The sequence below is a fragment of the Dendrobium catenatum genome, unplaced genomic scaffold, assembly GCF_001605985.2.
Source record: "Dendrobium catenatum unplaced genomic scaffold, ASM160598v2 fragScaff_scaffold_1516, whole genome shotgun sequence".
Lineage (NCBI taxonomy): Eukaryota > Viridiplantae > Streptophyta > Magnoliopsida > Asparagales > Orchidaceae > Dendrobium > Dendrobium catenatum.
The window spans coordinates 137,386-159,937 of record NW_021319978.1 but is presented as its reverse complement, the minus strand read 5'-3'; the positions used below and the strand labels follow the sequence as shown (position 1 = coordinate 159,937).

General features: G+C 38.7%; 1 protein-coding gene across 1 annotated transcript in view; it reads right to left on the bottom strand.

The window, feature by feature from the left end:
* LOC110114728 (lysine--tRNA ligase, chloroplastic/mitochondrial) overlaps nucleotides 1-22,552 on the bottom strand; it is a 71,837-nt gene that overhangs the window by 2,183 nt on the left and 47,102 nt on the right. The window contains exons 12-13 of the mRNA XM_020847707.2: nucleotides 14,012-14,102; nucleotides 13,440-13,595 (exon numbers count right to left, since the gene is read on the bottom strand). Coding sequence (XP_020703366.1) covers nucleotides 13,440-13,595; nucleotides 14,012-14,102 — 247 coding nt within the window. The remainder of the gene's footprint in view (nucleotides 1-13,439; nucleotides 13,596-14,011; nucleotides 14,103-22,552) is intronic.

Sequence of the window (22,552 nt, the reverse complement as noted above, 5' to 3'; positions counted from 1 at the left end):
ATGAATCATTTAATACAATACGTAAATACTAGGGCATTCCCTGGAAGTGACATGTTGGCCAAATACAATAAAAACTGTGCAAGAGTCACTGCACCAATTCCTAACAATATTAAATAAGCAAGGTTTCTCATATCATGGGCGATGTAGGCAAAGAAACTAGTCCATTAAATTAGAATTATGAAGAAAATTTGAAATATATGTTCACTTACAGGCAAAGTTATAGAATTATTAGAAATTATGATTTTATAAGAAGATAAATATTCTATATATTAAGAAAACTAAATGGGTCGAGAAAAAAGCTAATTTTTTTGATAATTTAGGATTTAAACTATGGCATCAGGTTTGAGTCCTACTAGAAATAATGCAAGTGAGATTATAGATAAAATTTTGGAGAATAATATTATAAATATTAATAGTTGTGCTCAAAATTAAAATTTTGAAATGATTTAAACAAATTAATAAAAAGGATACCTCTTGAACAAATAATTTTTATTAGAGATTTAAATGCACATATTGATAGAATGGTATAAAATTTTAAAAACATTTATGGCGGCTATGGGGTTTAGAGTGTTGTATTATAAAAATTAATAGTTGTGCTAAAAATTATCTTGTGCTTTTTCTTGCTCATGCTTCGAGGAGACTCCCTGTGACAAAGTGGAGACGAGGAAATCTAATAGCATATTGTTATGCCGGTCCAGCTTGGACCGGCTCAACCTGGACCGGCCCAGCCGGTCCAGTTCTACAGGAGGCGGACACAGGGCCGGGCGGAAGAGAGAGGGAGCCAGGGAGTGGGGTCCACTTGCAATTCAAACATGGGTTAAGTGTTTTTGGAGGGAGAAGGAAGGGTAGAGTAGTCCTTTTGCTTTTAATTTGAATTAGATTGTTTTAATAGGGAGTTATGAGGGGATTAGGGTATCATCTTGATTTTAAATGAGTTTCGTCTTCTAGGTTTTCTTGCTTGGGCTCTTGGCGTTGCCGGAGATTGTTGGAGAGTTGTTCTTCCTCTCGAATTGAAGAACATTGTATCTTGCTTTGGTTTTGTTTGTCTACTAGTGGAATACAATTGTTACTATTGTTTTCCCAACGTTTTCTCCCTAGTTTCTCAGATTTTCCATTGTTTGGTGGCTGTTTTCTATTGAAAACAGCGGAATAATTGTGTTTTGGCGAAGATCCGATAGGAATCACTTGGAATATTCAAGTGGTCTCTATCAAATTGGTATCAGAGCAAGATCCGGACGGTGGAGGGCTGTTTTTCCACTGTTTCGCTGCAGAATTTTGCAGATTTTGGGTGGTCGGAGGCTGTTTTCCCCTGAAAACAGCAGTTTTTGACTGTTTGGAGGGAGATTCTTGCTGTCCGGAAGTGTTTCCTTGCGGATCCGGAGGCATCTCGTTGGTTCCCATGGCATCTAAGCGGGTAGAAGTCTTGGAGACCGAGATGGGTCAACTTAAGGCGGATCTGGAAGAGAAGATGGCCACATTTAGTGAAAATGTGGAAGGGAAATTCATGGCTTTGGAGGAAATGATGAAGAAGTTGTTGGAGGGGCAAGCTCGGGCGGTGCCGGCGGAGGAAAGAGGAGAAGGTAGTGGGAGCAAGGGTAAAGAGAAGGCAAAGCCGGAAGGGGAAGAGGAGGTGGAACTGCTTGGTAGCAACGGAAGAATGCTGCATCGGGAGTCCATCAGGCGGGAAGAAAGAGAGGATGATTGGCGTCGTCGGAGGCCCGACCCAGTGGACCGGCCATGGGGGATCCATAACCACCATGGCGGGGCGCGAGGGGAAGATGGCTATCGACGGCCGAGGAGGGATGATGAGCCCCGATATGGAGAGAGAGGAACTTGGGAAGACCCCATTGCCTGGGACAGAGGAGGCCATGGGGGGAACAGAGCATACGGAATTGACACGAGGGCCAGGAAGCTGAAAATGCCAGTTTTCGAAGAGGGGAATGTGGATGAGTGGATCCACAAGGTGGAGAGGTATTTTGCAGTGAATGGCCTGATGGAGGAGGAGAGATTGATGGCAGCCAGTATGTGCTTGGAAGGGGCGGCTTTTGCCTGGTTCAAGTACATGGATAAGTGAGATCCGGTAAGGACTTGGAGGGATTTCAAGGAAGCTATCAGGGAGAGATTCAGGGGGAGCAGCCCATGGGAGATCTCCGAGCAGTTCTATGCCCTCACTCAGGAGGGGACAGTGGAGGAATACAGAAAGAAATTCGAGAGTCTGGTGGGCGACATGGAGGGCTTATCGAACAACACGTTGGGGGGGAACTTTATGAAGGGGCTCAAGCCAGAAATTAGGGATGCGGTGAAGGTCATGAGACCGAGAGACCTGAGGGAGGCAATGGAGTTGGCCCAGCTGGTGGAGAACCAGAAGACCAACGCTCGAAGTTGGCGGAACAACCACTCAGGAGGTCCCACCAGGACAACTACCACTTACTTGGCTCCAAAAGGGCCAAGCCCTAGTGTCCCTAGAGAGAGTGGAAAGGAGAAGAGCGGGGTGACTAGAACTGCAGGAAGCTTCAAGAAATTGACTGAGGAGGAGATGCAGGAGAAGAGGGCCAAGGGCCTTTGTTTCAGATGTGAGGAGAAGTTTGTTCCAGGGCACAGATGCAAGGATCGCGCTCTTCGGGCTCTCACCGTCTATATAGACGAGGCGCCTGAAGAGGGTGATGATTCTGATGAGGAGCAGACTGATCCACAGTTGGAGGTAGCCGAGGTCTCCCTCAATTCTGTGATGGGATTCACTCCTAGCCATACGATGAAGGTGAAGGGGGAGATTCGGGGGAGAGAGGTTGTGGTTCTGATTGACAGTGGGGCAACCCACAATTTCATATCCACCCAGGTGGCGGAGGAGCTAGGGATGGAGCCTACTGAGACAGGCAGTTATGGGGTGATGATGGGGACAGGAAAGATTGAGTCCAGCACTGGGATCTGCAAGGGGGTGGAGATGAGGCTACAGGAGATCAGGGTGGTGGAGGATTTCCTACCCCTGAGATTGGGTAGCACGGATGTCATTTTGGGCATGAAATGGCTACAGACCTTGGGTGAAACCAAGGTGAACTGGGGAACCATGGTGATGGAACTGATGGTAGAAGGCAAGAGAGTGAAGCTGAAGGGGGAACCAGGATTGTCCAGAGCTGGAGTGTCACTCCGATCCATGGTGAAAATCATACAGGAGGAAGGAGGAGGATTCCTGGTGGAGTTGCAGAGCTTGGAGGAGCAGGAGGAGGGGGAGGGAAGACCCATCCCCGCTTTGGTTCAACCCCTGTTGCAGGAATTTGAGGATGTGTTCCAACCTCCAGTGGGACTACCACCTGACAGAGAGCAGGAGCACCAGATTATCCTGAAAGAGGGAGTATCTCCTATCAGTGTGAGACCTTACAGATATCCTCAGGTGCAGAAAGATGAGATTGAAAGGTTGGTGGGAGAAATGCTAGAAGGAGGGATCATTCAGCCCAGCGTGAGCCCTTTCTCTAGCCCAGTTTTGCTTGTGAAAAAGAAGGATGGGAGTTGGAGGTTCTGTGTTGACTACAGAGCTCTCAACAAAGAGACAGTGCCTGATAAGTTTCCCATCCCTGTGATTCTGTAAGAAAGCTGTCCCAAAAGAAGCTTAAAAAATACTTAAGTCAATATTTATATTGATGAAATAATTACTTGCATTTTGTAAACTTTTTCTTGTTCACATCATGTTTATGCCTACTCGTAAAATTTTCAAATAAATTATCCGTGTTTTATATGTTATGTTTTGTTTGTTTCACAGATGGACAGGTATTCTGGTTACAATATATTTTGGGGTATGTTCTATTTTACCTTAGATGTTGCCTCTACCATCACCGCGCCGACCGTCGTTGCCATCGTTGACGACCCCACATCATAAATCAATTTAATTGAAATCTATAAAAAAAAAAAACACTTCATAGATATTGTGTACATTTTATTTTGTATCAAAACATAAATAAAATAATATATATAAATGATCCAAAACAGCTTCTCAGTCTGACATACCTTGTTTACTTTGATCTGTATATTTTAGCTTGGGTTGTTGCTGTCTGCTTATGGTTGCCATAAATATGTAAGAGTTACTGCTGAAAGGATTAATCTAACAAGCTCGGATGCTGAGAGTGGCTCAAGCATTGCTCCTGCAGATATTGAAACTTCAACTGACCCTCTTAGAATGAAAAATACTACAAACAGAAAGCACCTGAACATTCACAAAATTGTGCGGTTAGGTGGCTATCTCTTCCAGATTATCTATCAGGTGATAAGTAACTCAGAACAAAGTCACTGGAATAACTTCATATGCTCATATGCTTGTGTTTGCTATTTAACATCTAGTGTAAAGTTTTGACTCGCAATTTTACAAGGGATTTACATAAATATCATGAAATTTTTATGTGATTTCAGATCTAACACTTCAAATTTTATATTTACTTTTATAATAATCTAATGTTTAAATTACATCAAAATATGTACATAAAATATTTTATATTAAATAAGTTAATAATAATTATATTTTTATATGATTTAAAGATTTGAATGTTTAAGTAAATATAATGATGCATATTCTAAAATATTATTGAAGTTCTTAAAGGTGGTAAAGGTGTGTGCTTATTATCATGAAAAGGCAAAATGATTTAATATACTGTGTTACAGGGTGCTATTTTGAGTGAACTTCAGTTTTATCTAAGTTGGGGCACTATTACTTACGGAAATAAATAAAGATTAGTTTCTTGGTTGCAAGTCAGGTTCTAGAACAAAGAAGAGCATTGGTTGAGCGGGAAACAATTACAGATGATCAGTTTACAGAGTCTATCATATTACTAGGTTGTACATTACAACATTCAAAAGTTTTTTATCAATATTTGGGTTGTTCATCATGCAAAACTCTCCATACAAGCCCATGGACATTCTATAATCCTTTTAAAAGTACGGGAGACTAAATAAGAAGCTAAATTTAATACCTCTTGATGGATAGGTGGGTCATTAAGAAGCTAAATTTAATACCTCTTGATGGATAGGTGGGTCATACCAGTCAAGAAGGCAATAATTTTCATAAATTGATTGATTTCAATGCCACCTACTTTAATGTTATTTGACCAATCCGAATTTTCTTGTATTTGAAAATTTTAAATTTTATTTTATTTCCCTTATTTTTTTTCCATTCGTATTAGGATAAATCATCAATCCATATAATAGCATTTTATTGACTCCTAAAATTTTTCAAAATTGTCTAGGCATGAAAAGGCCTATAAATAGAACTTTTATAAAAATTATTTTTACTTGCACGGTGGAAAGGCTTAATCATTACTCTACTCTTTGGTAAAACTTGGTGGCTGGTCCCTTAGGATTTTGATAAGTCTTTAGTTATCTTTTCTTACCCTTATTCATCTTTCCCAACACAATTTTCATTTTCTCTGCATAATCTCGAGCCTAACTTTTCTCAACCCCCATACCCATCTAAACTCTTTAAATTCTCCTAAATATTCTCATACATCCCTCATAGTCTTCAAAGGCCTCAATGCTCCAATAATCCTAAGATATTAAAGCCAACATCCTATAATAGAGAGAGAATTTTTTTGATGTGAGCAGCCAAATTAAAAATATCATAACTATTCAAACATTAATCTAAAACTCATAAATATGCCACTATTAGTTCCCTAACATCTCAAATCTTTGAGCTGGAATTTCTCATTATTTTTCTCCAAGGAAAACATGTCTTCTGATATCTTAGAAGTTTTAAATCCTAATATGTCTAAAATCTGAAATTTTGTTTTACTACCACCCAAATAACCCTTTAATCAACCGTAAGATATACCAATTAAATTGTTGTCTTTACAAAAAAGATCCCATAGACCCACATCAAAGCCACTTTGAGAGTATGAATAAGTGGACTTTTAGTATCAATGTATTTATCTTCTGTGGAATAGATGTGATTTGGAGATATCTAATGGGCATTAAGTTCAAGCGTCACTTTGGGCTTGTTCCAGTACTGTGGTGGGGTGGCTTAACCCTGTTGAGCTTTGAAAGCTTAGAGTGATTAGCATGGAGAGGATGAGTGATAATGGAGATCTCTATTTGTTATGGTGTTACTGATTCTTAAGGTAGAGATTTGTAAAGTATTAACTCACCAATTTTTTAAGATATGCATAGAATTACAATAGCTAGTTTGTTAGGATAAAAATATAGTAGGAAGTTTAGAGATTTGCTAGTAATTGTTATTTGAATTACATTAAATAAAACATTGAATCTAGTTTAATTTTTAAACACCTTAAGGCCTACAAATTTGAGATATCCTGTTCAGATCAGCATGGTTGAGGCTTGATCATGTTTAGTTTATATGCATTTAAAAGCTTATTTCAAGTCCTATGGCTTGGCGAAAGAGATGATATATCTATGTACATTTCTGTAAATTAATACGTTTGGCTTTTTCTATGTGTTATGCCGGTCCAGCTTGGACCGGCTCTACCTGGACCGGCCCAGCCGGTCCAGTTCTACAGGAGGCGGACACAGGGCCGGGCGGAAGAGAGAGGGAGCCAGGGAGTGGGGTCCACTTGCAATTCAAACATGGGTTAAGTGTTTTTGGAGGAAGAAGGAAGGGTAGAGTAGTCCTTTTGCTTTTAATTTGAATTAGATTGTTTTAATAGGGAGTTATGAGGGGATTAGGGTATCATCTTGATTTTAAATGAGTTTCGTCTTCTAGGTTTTCTTGCTTGGGCTCTTGGCGTTGCCGGAGATTGTTGGAGAGTTGTTCTTCCTCTCGAATTGAAGAACATTGTATCTTGCTTTGGTTTTGTTTGTCTACTAGTGGAATACAATTGTTACTATTGTTTTCCCAACGTTTTCTCCCTATTTTCTCAGTTTTTCCATTGTTTGGTGGCTATTTTCTATTGAAAACAGCGAAATAATTGTGTTTTGGCGAAGATCCGATAGGAATCACTTGGAATATTCAAGTGGTCTCTATCACATATCAGCCGAGTCTTTGGTCTCATTAGATTATGATACATCATCTATCACAAAACGACATCATGTAACCTGGATGTCCTCATCTAGCCTGAGTAAGGATTGGATGATTTGTGGATACGATCTCTCAAAGGATAAGAATATGGCGCTCGCATCAGAACAATTAATTATCTCATAGCTATTATGGATGCAACACTATAATTCATTTGTAAGCAAAAGCAGGAAATCAATAGTAAAAACCTCATACCACTGAAGAGCAACGCCACACAATCGAATCAACAACACTTATATAGGAAGATAGAATGTGTCTATAAGCTTCTAGATAGAATGTTGAGCACATTCAAACGATAATTGCCCGCAAAATTGATTAGTGTGAAATACTTTAAAATGCCCCTCGTACATACATGCTACGTAAATGTACAACGCGTTATGCTGATGCGTCACGAAACTAGATCTGTGACATTCGTACAAGCAGATAGAACGCATCCAAAAAGCCCAAAATAAAGTCCTGAAATCATCGCCAGTAACAGCTACATGCATAGTTAGGTACTTCAAAAAATGCAAAACACCCCTCTCATGAATTAAAATGCGCATTCTTATGCATCTCATAACATGCGTGCATTTACGATATGCAGAGGGTTTCATTCCAATATGTCATTTGACACTACAATCATAATTCAAAATGACCTATTGCATGCATCTGTGATATACACATGGTTGCATTCCAACATGTCATTTGACATTACAATCACAATTCAAAATAACCCCCTGCTTGAATTGGTAGGATGCAAATGTTTTCATTCAAATGTGTCATTTGACATTATAATTACATTTTAAAGTGACCACTTACATACATTTGTAGGATGCAAAGGATTTCATTCAAGCATAACATTTAATATTGCATTTACATGCAGATATGTCTTACATGCACAGCAGAGTGTCCTCTTGCATGTATTTGCTAGATGCAGAGAATTTTATTCAAGTAATATCATGCAATATTCTATCTACATACAAAAATGTCGTACACTGCAACTATATAGTGTGCAAATGCAAAATGTAAAGTGCATAGGCCAATATACGTGATACATGTATATGCGTTGTATACAACTACATATGTATAACAATCATAAAAATGCAATATATAAAATACATGTAACAGTATATACCCGCATAGGCCCCGACGAGTGTATTATAGGTACACACGTGATGTCTAAGGATACTACACAAGTTAAGAAATGAATTCAAATTCAAACTAGATTCTCTACCAACAAAATAGATAGTGTCAACATGGTTAAAAAAATAAAATAACACATAAAAACCCCGATGATAACTATGTTGAATGTTTATTTCACTCGAAAGGAACACAAATATCTATAATGTCTCCAAATGTTTATGAAAATTTAAAATTCGAAAGATACTAAAATTTAAGATATTTAAAAATAAAATAAATCATCAAACACTTAAAGCAAAATCTATCTACCCTCTGCAACAGTTTGTCGAGGTGAACAAATTTGAAAATCACTTCAACTCATAAAGAGTTAATATCTGATCGGGAATATCACTAGGATTCATTCTCAATCCGTCTCTTGCCAACAAAGACGAAGCATGTTTCTTCTAACCAGGGGTTTCACCGTTAAATGGTACCACACCGATGGTTTCACCACTAAATGGCACAACAGATAAATGGTTATGACCGTGACCCTCTGACCAAGTGGTTTTGTCACAAAATGACATTATTATATTGCAATCATGGTTAGACCCTGCATGCTCCCAAATTGCGTTAAATACTTGAGGTATGAATCAATAGAATGTGATCGATAAGGCACAAAGCCCTTTGTCAGCTAAGGTGCATTCAAATTTATCCCCTCAGATAAATAATCAAATATTCACCCCAGGTCTACAAGGCATCCTTGGACGAAGCAAGCCATGGCTGCCGACAAGAATCCTTCTGTCAGGTTGAGTTGACTATCTCCTCAAACTAAGTAGACAGGAAATCACGATCGCCCGAGACAACGGAACCATAGTATCATGACATTCTCCCCACCATCCGCTTTAAGCACAAGATGGTGAAATTTTCAATTTTAAATATAAAATCTCAAATACCAAATCATGTTACTACTATACGTCAGATACTTCATATATGTTTGATGACTAGCCTTAATCGAAAGTTCTCACACGTTATCGGGATGGGTAATTAACTATAGCGGCTTGTGCCTATAGGAAACCAAAACTCATATCATAAAGTCATCACAAAATGAGGCAATCACTGGGTAATGACTTATCGACAAACCCAATATGCCTTTAGAAAATTTGCCTCGAAACTTACATGTTAAAACTCTCCTTGACGGCCTGAAAAAGAATGAAAGGGGTCTGTGAAGAGGCAGGGGCTCGAATTTTCGGAGCCCACAGGTCTGCATCTACCATTCTTAACATAAGTAAAATCTAATAAATCCACTCTCCTAATAGGACATTGGAAGGGCGTCGTTTTAAGTGATAAAACCATATAAGGCAAATCTCTTTAATCTTATCTTTCACTGGAGCTACTCCAACCTTTTCACGTATACACTCGTTTCGTATCATATATCTAAGAGTAAAGCCACTCATCCACCTAAGCATCCTCACCTCTTTAACACTTAACTTAATATTATGCTTCTCTTTTAATGGCCAACATTCAGCAACATAAAGCATTATAAGTCTCACCACCATCTTATAAAATTTTCCCTTAAGTTTAAGACCGACTTTTCTATCACACAAGCCTGATGCATTCCTCCACTTCAACCATCCAACTTGAATTCTACTAATAATATCCCCTTCTATTTCACCATCACTTTAAACAATAGACCCAACCTTACAAAAATGTGAACTCTTAGAAATGACTTTATCGACCAAGGTCACAATCCTTCCACTAGATTTATTATACTAAAATTGCACTTCATATATTCGATTTTAGATCTACTGAAACAAAAACCTTTAGACACTAAGGTTGACCTCTGTAATTCAAGTTTACAGTCAACTCACTCTCTAGTATTATCAAAAATAAGAATATCATCAGTAAAAAGCATATCCCAAGGTACAACCTTTTGCAAATATCTAGCGAGAACCTCCTTTTTCCTCTTTATTTCCTTTAAATTTCTCCATCTTTTTATTAGTCCAAGATGTTTATATGGATCCAAGGTTTAAAATTGCGTAATTAAGCCTCGAGGCGGTTTTCGTCCGTGAGGCGAGGCGTAAGCCTCAAGGCGGTCTGAGGCGTAAGCCTCACGGACACAGAATTGTGTAAATGTGAAATTAAGGGTTTTTCTTACAATAAAAAAAAACATAAACCCTAGATTTTCTTACACTTGAAAAATCTAACCCTAAACTAAAAAAAAACCTAAAATCCAATGTGAAGTACTCCTAGAGGGCGGCCGGAAGTTTCAACTTCGCCGGAGAGAGGCGGCGCCGGCGGGAAGGGAAGCTGGCGGGTAAGGACCGTGCGGGAGCTCTCTGTTTCGCGAACTGGAGCCATGCGGGTAGGAAAAATTCGGGAGGAGCTGCTGTTGTGCGGGTTTAAGGAGAAAAAAACATTCATTTTAAGTGGGTGGATCCATTCCCATGAGGCGTACGCCTCACTAAGAATTGCGCAATTGCGCCTTTGAGGCGCGCCTCAGTCCATGTGAGGCGTACGCCTGTGCCAGGGATGGAATTGCGTAAGCTTCGAGGCGGTTTTTGGACGAATTGCGCAGAGGCGCACCTCTTATTGCGCAATTTTAAACAGAGTAATGGATCAAGCCTCATTCAATGCACCCCACCGAACCCATAGAAGAGCATATTTGGAGGGAGATTGGCGGATGTGATTTTTCTCAGTCGCCTCCTATTTGAGATCGCTTATCTTGGCACTGAGAAATACTAGCTGATAGATATTTATGATGGGCCCTTCATTCTTTCTTCTCACATGGTTGCTTTTGATTCAGATATTATGGTAGGACATGATCCTGCATCCTAGATTATTACTCTAAAATTATGGCATAGTGATGGTGGTTCTTTAGAAAAGATTGTTGATGATTTGAGCTATGACGATTAAGATGTCCTTAAACCAATAACAAATTACGCATATAGTACATGTATCATTTGTCTTATGAGTTGTCATTTATTATGTCATGAGGTTGAGGAGCAGAATTATGATCCCATGTTTGGCACTCTCCTTTGAGCACGGAGTGATTATATTTATTGGGCATGTTATGTGTTCACGGTGTATCACAAGATACTCAGACGAGCGGGGGTTTATCAAGCCATATATGCTTCTATGTTTGATTATAGCCACTTGTCGACTTCATGGATCCAGGGTATAGTAGAGCATTGGGACAACATTATGAATATGTGCTGGATTGGTCCGAATGAGATGACCATTACATTGTCTGATTTACAAATTATATCGGACTTTCCCATCTTATGTTATCCTTATGAAGAATGCGTTCATACAGATTATGATCTTCTAAGCCGTGAACAGGCTGGTCAACAAAGGAGAGGGGAATTCATGTCCGAATGAGATGACCATTACATTGGGGCATCTTCCAAGACTTGGGCCTGCCTTCATCTCGGTACAGGAGCTTATTTTTATATTACACATATGGACGCTCAAAATGCTATTGGACATTTATATTGTCCTGAATTCATCATATTCCTCTTCTTTTTATGAATCGGGGATTCAAACATATAGTAGGAGTTAGAGGATCTTATTTAGCGCCTCAAGATTTCACTCCAATACATGGGGAATCATCAAGAGTTCATGATAGGATAAGGAAGCGAAGCCCTAAACTTCTTTATGGACATCGTGGTCTTGGTATGTATTTTTTTTACATTATATATATATATATATATATATATATATATTACTTATTATCTCCCCTTTTTCTATATTTATGTATTTTTTCCTCTCTTTTCTTTTATTCCCTCTTCTTTTTTTATATGGTTAATAATACGCAGATGTCGAGACTTCTTTGCACCACTATGATAATAGACCGATCTCTCCCACTTTCAATAGGGGTTGACCCACAAGGGTATGGAAGCATATAAATAACATTCAGTCAAAGCATCGATAGCTTGTCCAACATCCTTTCTAGAGAGTATACATATACTTGTTTAATAATAATATTTCTTATTTTATTTTATATTGTGGTTGAATTGATTTGAAAATATTAGAAATGAAATTTCCTTATTAGATTTAAATGAAAATTTGATTCTTAACATGACACAATGGAGAGAAATGATTTATGTATCTGGGATAAAGGCATGATGTTGTTGTTGTTGTCTTCTTGAATTGAGATTTGATTTTTAGGTTATCAAGGTAGGTCAACCCTTAGGTTTATGTGCAGGTAATATTTGGAAGGTTCAACTTTTATATTTGTTGAACCCATATTTAACGCTTACTCTCAATCTTTTAGACTGATTGAAGTAACTAGACCTTTAGGTTTATGAGCAACTAAAATTTTGAAGGTTCTGTCTTTAGACTTGTTGAACCTATATTTTGATACTCAGTCTCAATCTTTTAGATTGATTGAAGTAGCTTGACATTTAGGTTTATGAGCACATAAAAGTTTCGAGATTTAGTCTTTAGACTTATTGAACCTATATTTTGAGGTTTAGTCTCAATCATTTAGATTGATCAAAATAGCTCAACCCTTAAGTTTTTGAAGATGAAAAAGGAATAAAATACTTTATTTGACCACCACGGGATCACCTGGCTTAAATTGGATTTATATAACGGTTCCTATGCTTGTATGAAAAGAGAAATTAACTCACATGGATGTATTTATTGCAGTGAATAGAAAAGGAGTTTGCACTCATTAGCCAGAATGAAACTCAATCCATCCATAGCTCTTAATACATGAAGATTAACAGCTTATCTTTTTATTTTGATTGTTCTCAACTCACCGCACATATGCTCGTTTGTAGATATTGTTTGAGAAGTTGAACTAAAGTTAATAACGTCAAATACAAATCTTGAAAGGAATATTAAATGGGGATTTGATAGAGCCTGACAAACAAATAAGAAAGATGTTCTAATGCATTACTTATCTGTAGCAGAGGAAATTTTATGATGTTGAACTAGCTTTAATGTTTCTTATTGGTATAGATTATAGGAACAAACGAGAAAGGTTCTATTAATAATCAATTGATCCATGAGAAGCGAAAGAACAATGCCAGCGCTCGGGTTTTTTTTTTACAGGAAGAAAAAAAGAACTAGACGAAAAGTTGAATGTCCCAGTGCAATGGCTAATAAACTAAAAATGAATCTTTGCAATGAAAAAGATCTGAACTAACAAAAAATTTGAGCAGAGTTTAAAAGAGTAAAAGGATGTAGTAAAACTATGCAGCAATAATAACTAATCAATAAAGCGGTGGCAACCTAATAGTTATAGATATTTCAATAAATGCAAAGAGGATCAAGCAAAATAATAAATGCACTAAGGGAAAATTGGAGTAAATATAGATGAAAATAATACCATTCCTGAAGCTGGAGGCATGCCATACTCTAACGCAGTTATGAAGTCTTCATCAAGAGAGACATCATATGAATAATCATCATTCGCTCGTTTCTGTTCAGCAAATGCTGCTCGCTTTTCATTATGTTGTTCTATTTGCCCCAGAAGGCGAAGTTTCTATAACATTAAGCAAAAACACAAATGAGGCATAAGAGTCTAAGACTACAGGTGAAGTAAATATCTTTAGATCATTTTTGAAAATAAACCATCCAACTGATAGAGCATGAATAACACTGTATGCAAATGAATATGTATTTAAGATGAATTAATAAATTTATAAGAAAGCATATGAATATGGATTTGAAGACATAATGCCAGCCTCATTAAGGCAATCAAAATCTCAGTATTTTGCTTAAAAAAAATGGACTGATAAAATCCTCTAATATTATGGTATTTCTTGCAGTGCACAAGATGTTTGAAAATTCAAAGCTAACAACAACAGATTATTAAGACCTGGATTTAAATTGAGGGGAACATAAATGGCAACAGAAAAAATAAGTTACCATCAAGAAAAGAAATATGGCAAATTATACCTGATCAATGGGATCTGTCAGTTCGGAAAATGAATTTGCAAGCTCCCGGCCATAAATGAAAAGCTCAAACCGCTCAACTAAGCCTGGACACCTACAAAAAATTTAATATAAACCACCAGCCTAACAGAAATTTCAGAGAAATTAAACAGAAATTAAATTGAAAGCATGCCTTCCTGTATCTTGGATGAATGTCAAAATGTTCTTAATGAAAATACCAAGATGCCTTTATGTTTCTTGGATGAAAGTCATAAAGATCTCAATGAAAATACCAAGCTTCAAACATATCGTGTAAGAACACAGGAGGGCAACATACATGCACATCTCTTCGTTTAGGACATACTGGAGTTGCAGGACTGCTAACAAGTCTTCATATACATGTAAATTTAACCACATAAAGAAACACAGAACAAGTCATAAAGATCACATTGACCAAAATATCAAGCCTCAAACATAGGGGGGCACAATGGGAACACGAACACAACTGTTAACCTCTAGATAAAGAACAAACAAAAGAAGGCAAAGATACCTCGTATCTGTCGAGATCCCGCGAATTCAGCCAGAAATCCCGCTACGGTACACTGTTCTACGCTGATGCCGTGAAAGTGCTCAGATGACACTAGAAAATGCTCTGATAACACTTGAAAGTTCGTTAGGGATGTTAAGCCCTTATGAACTGGCCCAAGGCTAACAAAGAGAGAGGTGAATTGGATAACTTTAAAACCAAAGATGAAACTCAAACCAAAATCACCACAGAAATAAAAGTGCGGAAGAAAATAATAAGAAAGAACACACCAGATTTATAGTGGTTCGGTCAAATCTTGACCTACGTCCACTCCTTGGAGGCACCCTCCAAGTATTGCACTAAAATAAGTCTCTCCTTTAGGCCCCACAGCTAGGCGGAGAAGCAGCTGGTTCCAAATTACAGTCCGATCATGTGAACCTGAAATGTCAGTACATAAGGCAGTCGTATAGAAATAAGAATGTTTGTTATCATCAAAATCATAAACCATTGATCCGCAACATGCCGCTCCTTGCGTCTCTTCCCAGGAAAGCTGTCAGAATCGTGTGCCACCTAGACACTTTCTCATCGTTAAATACCGAACGAATGAAGCCTTCAGGCCTCTTACACACACACCATCGAGCTCCAACCAAACCATCAGAGCTCCTGTCATTGCTTCCATTCGCAAAGATCGATACCCTTAGCCTATTCTGATCTTCTGATTCCACTTCCTATCCCGATCTCCAAGCCCAAACGAAGCCCCAACTGAGAGCTCTCGTCGTTGTTTCGAACCGCATCCTGTCGCCCTTCCCCTATTCACAAGCCGAGAGAGAGAAAAAGAGAGAGAGTGAGATAGAGAGGGGGAGAGACGACCTACCTGCAGGCCAACCTCACTCCATCGATGACTATCCCTTCCTGTTCGGTTCGGAAGTTCCGACATTTTGATTGGAAGCAAGAACGGGAGCACACTATAGTGAAGGTAATGATCCTTCTACCCTTCCACATGCTACTTCGACTAAATCCTAAAAATTTGCCCAGCTTTAAAGGGGGAAATAGAGGATTTATTCCACTGTGAGATTTACGGGTTGATCAAATCCAATCCGATAAGATTTAGCAAAAAATTAGCTCAAATCCCACATTAATCTTATGCCAAATCTTGCATGAATCCTATAGCCCGATAATATATTTATTAATTGTAATTAAAACATAGTTAATTAATATTGATTATAGCTAATAATAATTATTTAAAGATAATTATAAATTAATTCCAATTCATTGATATTAATTGCAATTAATTATTATTAATTTTATATAATTGATATTAATTATAATCAATTATAATTAATTATAATTAATCTAAGTTAATTATAAATTAATTAATTTTTAAATTTTAATTATTAATAATAATAATTAATCAAAATTAATTAAGGTTAATTAAAATTATTTTTTATTTTTAATTAATTAATTATTATTAATGATAATCAATTATAATTAATTTAAGTTAATGTGGACTCCGAAAATTCAGCCCCGGCCTCCACACACTACTGTTTGTTTGCTTTTTTTCTTTTGGCGAGGTAGTTTTAAATAAATAAGTTTCAGGATAAATTTTGGAAGGCAGATGTGTTTGTAGATAAGACACTACCCAGAGATTTCGCCCTCATTTTCCTATAGGTGCAAGCCCTTATAGTTAATTACCCATCCCGATCACGAGAGAGAACTTTCGATTAAGGCTAATTGTCAATCAGATACGTAGAAAATACGTGTTATCTGGCATATAGTAGCAGCGTGGGTTTGGATTTGGAAATGTTTGGATGTTTGAAAAATTTGATATTTAAAATAGAAATTTCACCATCTTGCACTTAAATCAGATGGTGGGGGAATGGATGATAGACCCGATCAAGATCCCATGGTTTCGTCGTCTCGGGCCATCGTGGTTCCTGGTCTACTTAGTCAGAGGAGGTAGTCGACCCAACCTGATAGAAGGATCCTTGTCAGCAGCCATGGGTTGCTTCGTAAAAGGGTACCTTGTAGACCTAGGGTGAATATTTGTTTAAGGGGACAAATTTGAATCCTCCTTAGCTAACATAGGGCTTTGTGCCCTATCGATCATACCCTATTGATACATATCTCAAGGATTTGATGCCACTAAGGAGCGTATTGGCTATGGCCATAAATGATATTTCGTGGTGCCATTTGGAGGCAAAATCACTCAGTTCAAAGGGCACTCGGGTCATAACCATTTATCATGCGGTGCCATTTCGCGGCAATACCGCCGGTTAAAGGACACGTACTACGTCCTTACTGGCATGAGACTATTTGAGAATGAATCCTAGTGATATTTTCGACTAAGCATTTGGCTCTTTGTGAGCTGAAGTTATATTTGAATTTGTCCACCTCGGCAAACTGTTGCGGAGGGTGGATGGATTTTGCTTTAAGTGGTTGGATGGTTGATTTTCATTTTTTAAATATCTATGATTTCAGATGATTTTGGAGATTTGGATTTTGGGTATTTAGATGGCATTTGAAATTATTTGTAATGGATCCCTCCGGTTGAGATTTTCTGTTCAACGCGGCCATCATCGAGGTGTTTGGGATCATTTCTATTTGATTAAACTGTGTCGACCCTATCAATTTGTCGATAGGGGATCGGGTTTCACGGGTTTTATGCATTTAATAGTGAATTCTCATTGTTATAGGCCTTTACGGCCTAATATGAATGTATTAAAACAAATACATCGGTCCCTACTACCGTGTATTTTTGAAGGTTCGAACCTTGTTGACTCTTATTGATCCGCAAATAAGGATCATGTTCGAACTTGAATTCACTTATCGACCCGCGCAACATCCCTAGGTGTCACATGTGTACTAATAACACGCTCGCCGGGGCCCATGCGGGTCGTGATTGCATTTACCCCTTTAGTGTACCTATGTGTATACAAATTATGGTGCACGTATAGGGGCATTTTGAAATATTTTTGTTGTGCATGTAATTATCATTTGAACCCACAATATTTCATTTGAGACTTCTACACTCCTTATGTCCGCTAGTAAAAGTATTATGGATCCAGTGGCGGTGCGTTGTAGATTGTTGACGCCTTCTGTTTGCTTGTATAAGTGTTGCAGATCCGATGGCGGTGCGTTGTAGATTGTAGACGCCTTCTGTCTGCTTGTATAAGTGTTGCAAATCCGGTGGCGATATATCTGGATGTTATGAGGTATCTCATCATCTTGATGTTGACTCCCCTTTCTCTTTCACCAGGGAGGTCTTTTTATGCTTTGGAATTAATGATCACTTATTTGAAGAGAATTTCTTTCAAGCTCTTTAATATCGTAGACTTGTTACTTCCGGTGTTTGTGTATATCATGACTGTTTTCTTTCTAAGTATAGGACTAAGAAGAAACTTTGAAACACTAGGAAGTTTAGTTCTAATTTATTCAAACATCTCTTCCATTCTGCCATGTGTCATTTTTCGTACATCGAGTTGTCTCGAACCCAACATACTTTGCAGTATCTTAATCACCGCTGTCGTAGGTGATATCTGCACTTGTTTCCATAGGGGTTCATTGTACTTACGATATACCCACTGTTGTTATCCACAAGCAGCTCGGGTGTATTTACAAAGGACCTATTGTATTCATTACGACCTCCTAGAAGTGTTCGTAAGAGAGCCATTGTTCCTACATCATATCCACCTTTCACTAATCTTAGGTGGTTATTGAATGTATTTGTTTACAGGGACAGATCTTTGATTGCTACATATAGGTAGTACTCGTACACTTTGCAATTGTCTGTTGTTGCTTACAAACATAGTGCATTGACCTTGTAGGGACCGTTGTAGGAGTCTGTTGCATTCATCATGATCCCCTATGTATTTTGTCTCATGCGTTCATAGGATTTGATAATTGAGATTTGTTTGTGATTGTTCAGATATTGTGAATGGATTACTGTTCTAGCTTGTATGCATCGAGGTCTTGTTTTGCTACGAGTCCCCTGCTTATTTGCTTGTATTTGTTTGAATGCATTAGATTGTTATTTGGCATTTGAATTTTGATCTTGATTGTGAATTTTAGGATTTGGGATTCCATTTCTTATAGTTTAGTTCAAGTCCAAGTCCCCTGTCATTCGTACAAGTCCTCTACATATTTGGTTCAAGTTCCATGCTTTCAGTTCAAGTACGAGTTCTCTGTTGTCCTTCGCATTACTGCTCAAATGATGTCTTCAAATTATTCAAGTATTGTGTACTTAAATGAAAATTTTGACAGCACTCCGGCATATCCCCCGTTTAGGGGAAATGTAAGGGAGCTGGGCCTTCCCACCACGCTACTCGAGCGTGTATGATAAGTGTCCTCAGACACCGCGGCCGTACATCTTTTCATCCCATCACGCTACAAGAGCGTGTATGGGGCCTTCAATAGTACCCGTACAAGAACATCAGTGACTCTCCCCACTACGCTACAAGAGTGTATATAGGGCTTACCCACTTCGCCATATGCGTCGCACCGGGCTCCCTCCTACTGTGCTACAAGAGCGCGTATATGTGATTCTTCGATCCGGCACAAACGTCGAAAATAGGATTTGGAACATTATACCTTGTGTAGCAGTCGTTGGCGGTGCTGATGTCGAGGTCGAGGACTGTCCCCACCACGCTACAAGAGCGTGTATAGGGCTTACTGATGTAGACAAAGGGGGAGTCAACTCATGTTAAAAATAAATCAATTTTGAGCCTCCCTCGAGTTTACAAGCTCAATCAAAACTGAGCTGAAATTTTAGCTCATTTATGAGCTGGTCTTTAGTTCATTTATTTAACTAAGGGTTAGCTCATTATTAGCTAAGTTTTAGTTCATAGTTATCTTTTATTTAATATACTTTTTATTATAGTTTTAATATCTTCATTTAAGTTGTCTCTTGGATTTCCAAAAGGGCTTTTGGAATCCCAAAAAAATTGTTTGGTTTTCCCATGTGTGCCTCGGCTTCCACCATTGGCTTTAGTTTTTTTGTGCCTTTGCCCCTTGGAATTCCGGCCGGCTGCTAGTTTTCCGAGCCTGGGATGTTTCCCGTGGCTGTGGCGCCTTGATTCCGTGCGGCCCCCTTGTCTCCCGCGGCTGCTGCTTCGGTTCCTTGGGGTTTGGGCTATTTTTCGTGATGCATTGGGAGATTTCCATGCTCATGGTGCTTAGGTTCTTGTGCAAATTAATGTTATGTGTCTTTTGATATTCCCTTTTATACCTATATATATATGGGATTTATAATGTTTTGAATAGTGAATGAAATGTGATTTTTGGAAAAGCTATAACCTGCGGGTTTGCTTGAATAAGCTTGCAAGCTTTGTCCATCTTCTTTCTCATCCCCTCCGGAAATCTTGCGAGCTCTTTCTAACCTTTCGTCTCGGCTTCTAATCTCTTTCGTCTTTCCGCAAGTGCCACTCCATCTGTATCCTTCTTCTCAAAGTGAAGCAACTTTCGGGTGTCTTTTAATTTGTCAAAATTTATAAGTCGTCGTAATTTTGTTTCTAATTTCTATGTCGATCTTAGATTTGAAATGTAAGAGTTTGTTCTTCCTCATCTTTAGTCATTCTTATATTTTAGTGTGTTAGCGGGTGTTCGGGTTGCTCTTCTCATTTTGTGTGGGCGGGGTATACGCTCCCTATATTTCTTGTCCCCACCAATTTGGTATCAGAGCAAGTTAGGAAGTCATAGGTTTTTGAGTTTGTCAAGTTTTGTTTTGTCAAGTCAAGTCTTGTCAAGAGTTTTAGTTTAGTTTGTCGAGAGTCGTATTGTGAGTCTAAGTTTATATTTATATTTTTTGAGTCTTTTTTGAGTTAGTCAATAAAAAAATTGAAAACAACAAAAATATGGATTCATACGAGGAAATCAATTCAAATAATCCTGACGTCTCACTCCCGTTGGACAGATGGATTCCTACAGAAGGCGATTCTACTGATCCACTTCAAGACCGTCTATACAAGTTTCATTATCACATGTTCCTATGTGATCAAAAATTCGAGAAGTGAAAAAGATATTTACAACAACAATTCGAAAAGGAACAAGAAATTTTGAAGAAATTTGAAGACAAAATCAAAGAGCTGGATGAACAGTATGCACCTCCTCAAGAGAACCCAAAACTAACTCATCGAAAGATGAGTTCTTCAAGAAGGGGAGAATCTGATGTAGGCAAAGGGGGGGGTCAACTCATGTCCAAAATAAATCAATTTTAGGCCTCCCTCGAGTTTAGAAGCTCAATCAAAATTGAGCTAAAATTTTAGCTCATTTATGAGCTGATCTTTAGTTCATTTATTAAACTAAGGGTTAGCTCATTATTAGCTAAGTTTTAATTCATAGTTATCTTTTATTTAATGTACTTTTTATTATAGTTTTAATATCTTCATTTAAGTTGTCTCTTGGGTTTCTAAAAGGGCTTTTGGAATCCCAAGAAAATTGTTTGGTTTTCCCATGCGTGGCTCCTTGGCTTCCACCATGGGCTTTAGTTTTTTTGTGCCTTTGCCCCTTGGAATTCAGGCCGGCTGCTGGTTTTCCGAGCCTGGGATGTTTCCCGTGGCTGTGGCGCCTTGGTTCCATGCGGCCTCCTTGTCTCCCACGGCTGCTGCTTCGGTTCCTGGGTTTGGACTGTTTTCCATGATGCATGGGGGGGATTTCCGTGCTCATGGTGCTTAGGTTCTTGTGCAAATTAATGTTGTGTCTTTTGATATTCCCTTTCATACCTATATATATGGGGGATTTGTAATGTTTTGAATAGTGAATGAAATGTGATTTTTGGAAAAGCTATAACCTGCGGGTTTGCTTGGATAAGCTTGCGAGCTTTGTCCGTATTCTTTCTCATCCCCTCCGGAAATATTGTGAGCTCTTTCAAACCTTTCGTCTCAGCTTCTAATCTCTTTTGTCTCTCCGCAAGTGCCACTCCATCTGTATCCTTCTTCTCAAAGTGAGGCAACTTTAGGGAGTCTTTTAATTTGTCAAAGTTTGTAAGTTGTTGTAATTTTGTTTCTAATTTCTAAGTCGGTCTTAGATTTGAAATGTAAGAGTTTGTTCTTTCTCATCTTTAGTCCATTCTTCTATTTTAGTGTGTTAGCGGGTGTTCGGGTTGCTCTTCTCATTTTGTGTGGGCGAGGAGGCTCCCTATATTTCTTGCCCTCACCACTTACTCGCCTCGTCGCACTCGTTGCACTGGATTCCCCCTCACCGTGTTATAAGAGCGCGTATAAAAGTTCCACCAGTGCATTAAGCACGTCGAGGACAGAATTTAAGTTAGAAATTTATACCTTGAAGACCGGCGGGGAGGCTCGTGAATCGAGGATGGAGAGGCCTTCACTTCTTTTCCTCTTTTTTTTGAATTAATTATAATTAATTATTAAATTATACTAATTACAACTAATTAATATAAATTAATTAATAATAATTAATTTTATTATTATTATATATATATATATATTAAAAAAATATCTCTAATCAGGCGAATTTATGGGATTTGGCCGAACTAGCGTGCGAAAGGGATGAAGTTACCTTTACAGCGGCGAGCTCCGCTTTGGTTCCGATCCGGCACCAAGGGAAGGTCGTCGAAGGAGCGGGATCCGACGGGGACGAAGGCCGGAGAGGGACACGAAAGGTAGAGAGTTACCCTTACAGCAAGCGAGTTCCCGTTTTTACTTCCAATCAAAATGTCGAGCTTCCGATCCAATTAAAAGGGAAGTTCGTCGGAGCAAAGTCGAACGGTAATGTGGAAGCCGAAGAAGCCTAGAAACGGTAGAAAGTACCTTCACAGCAAGCGGACTTCCGTATTGCTTCCGATCAAAATATATAACTTTCGAACCAGCGAGCTCACGTCGTCGCTTCCGATCAAAGTGTCGCACCTTCCGATCCGACCGAAAGGGAAAGTCGTCGAATGAGCTACGTCGGACGTCCCCGGAGGAGGGAGAAGCGGCGGAAGGGAGTTAAACCGTGAGAGAGCGAGAGGGAGATCGAGAGCGACAGAGAGAGGAGCATCGGAGAGCAGCCCGATGACTTCGTTCTCGCGGTCTTTTAACGAC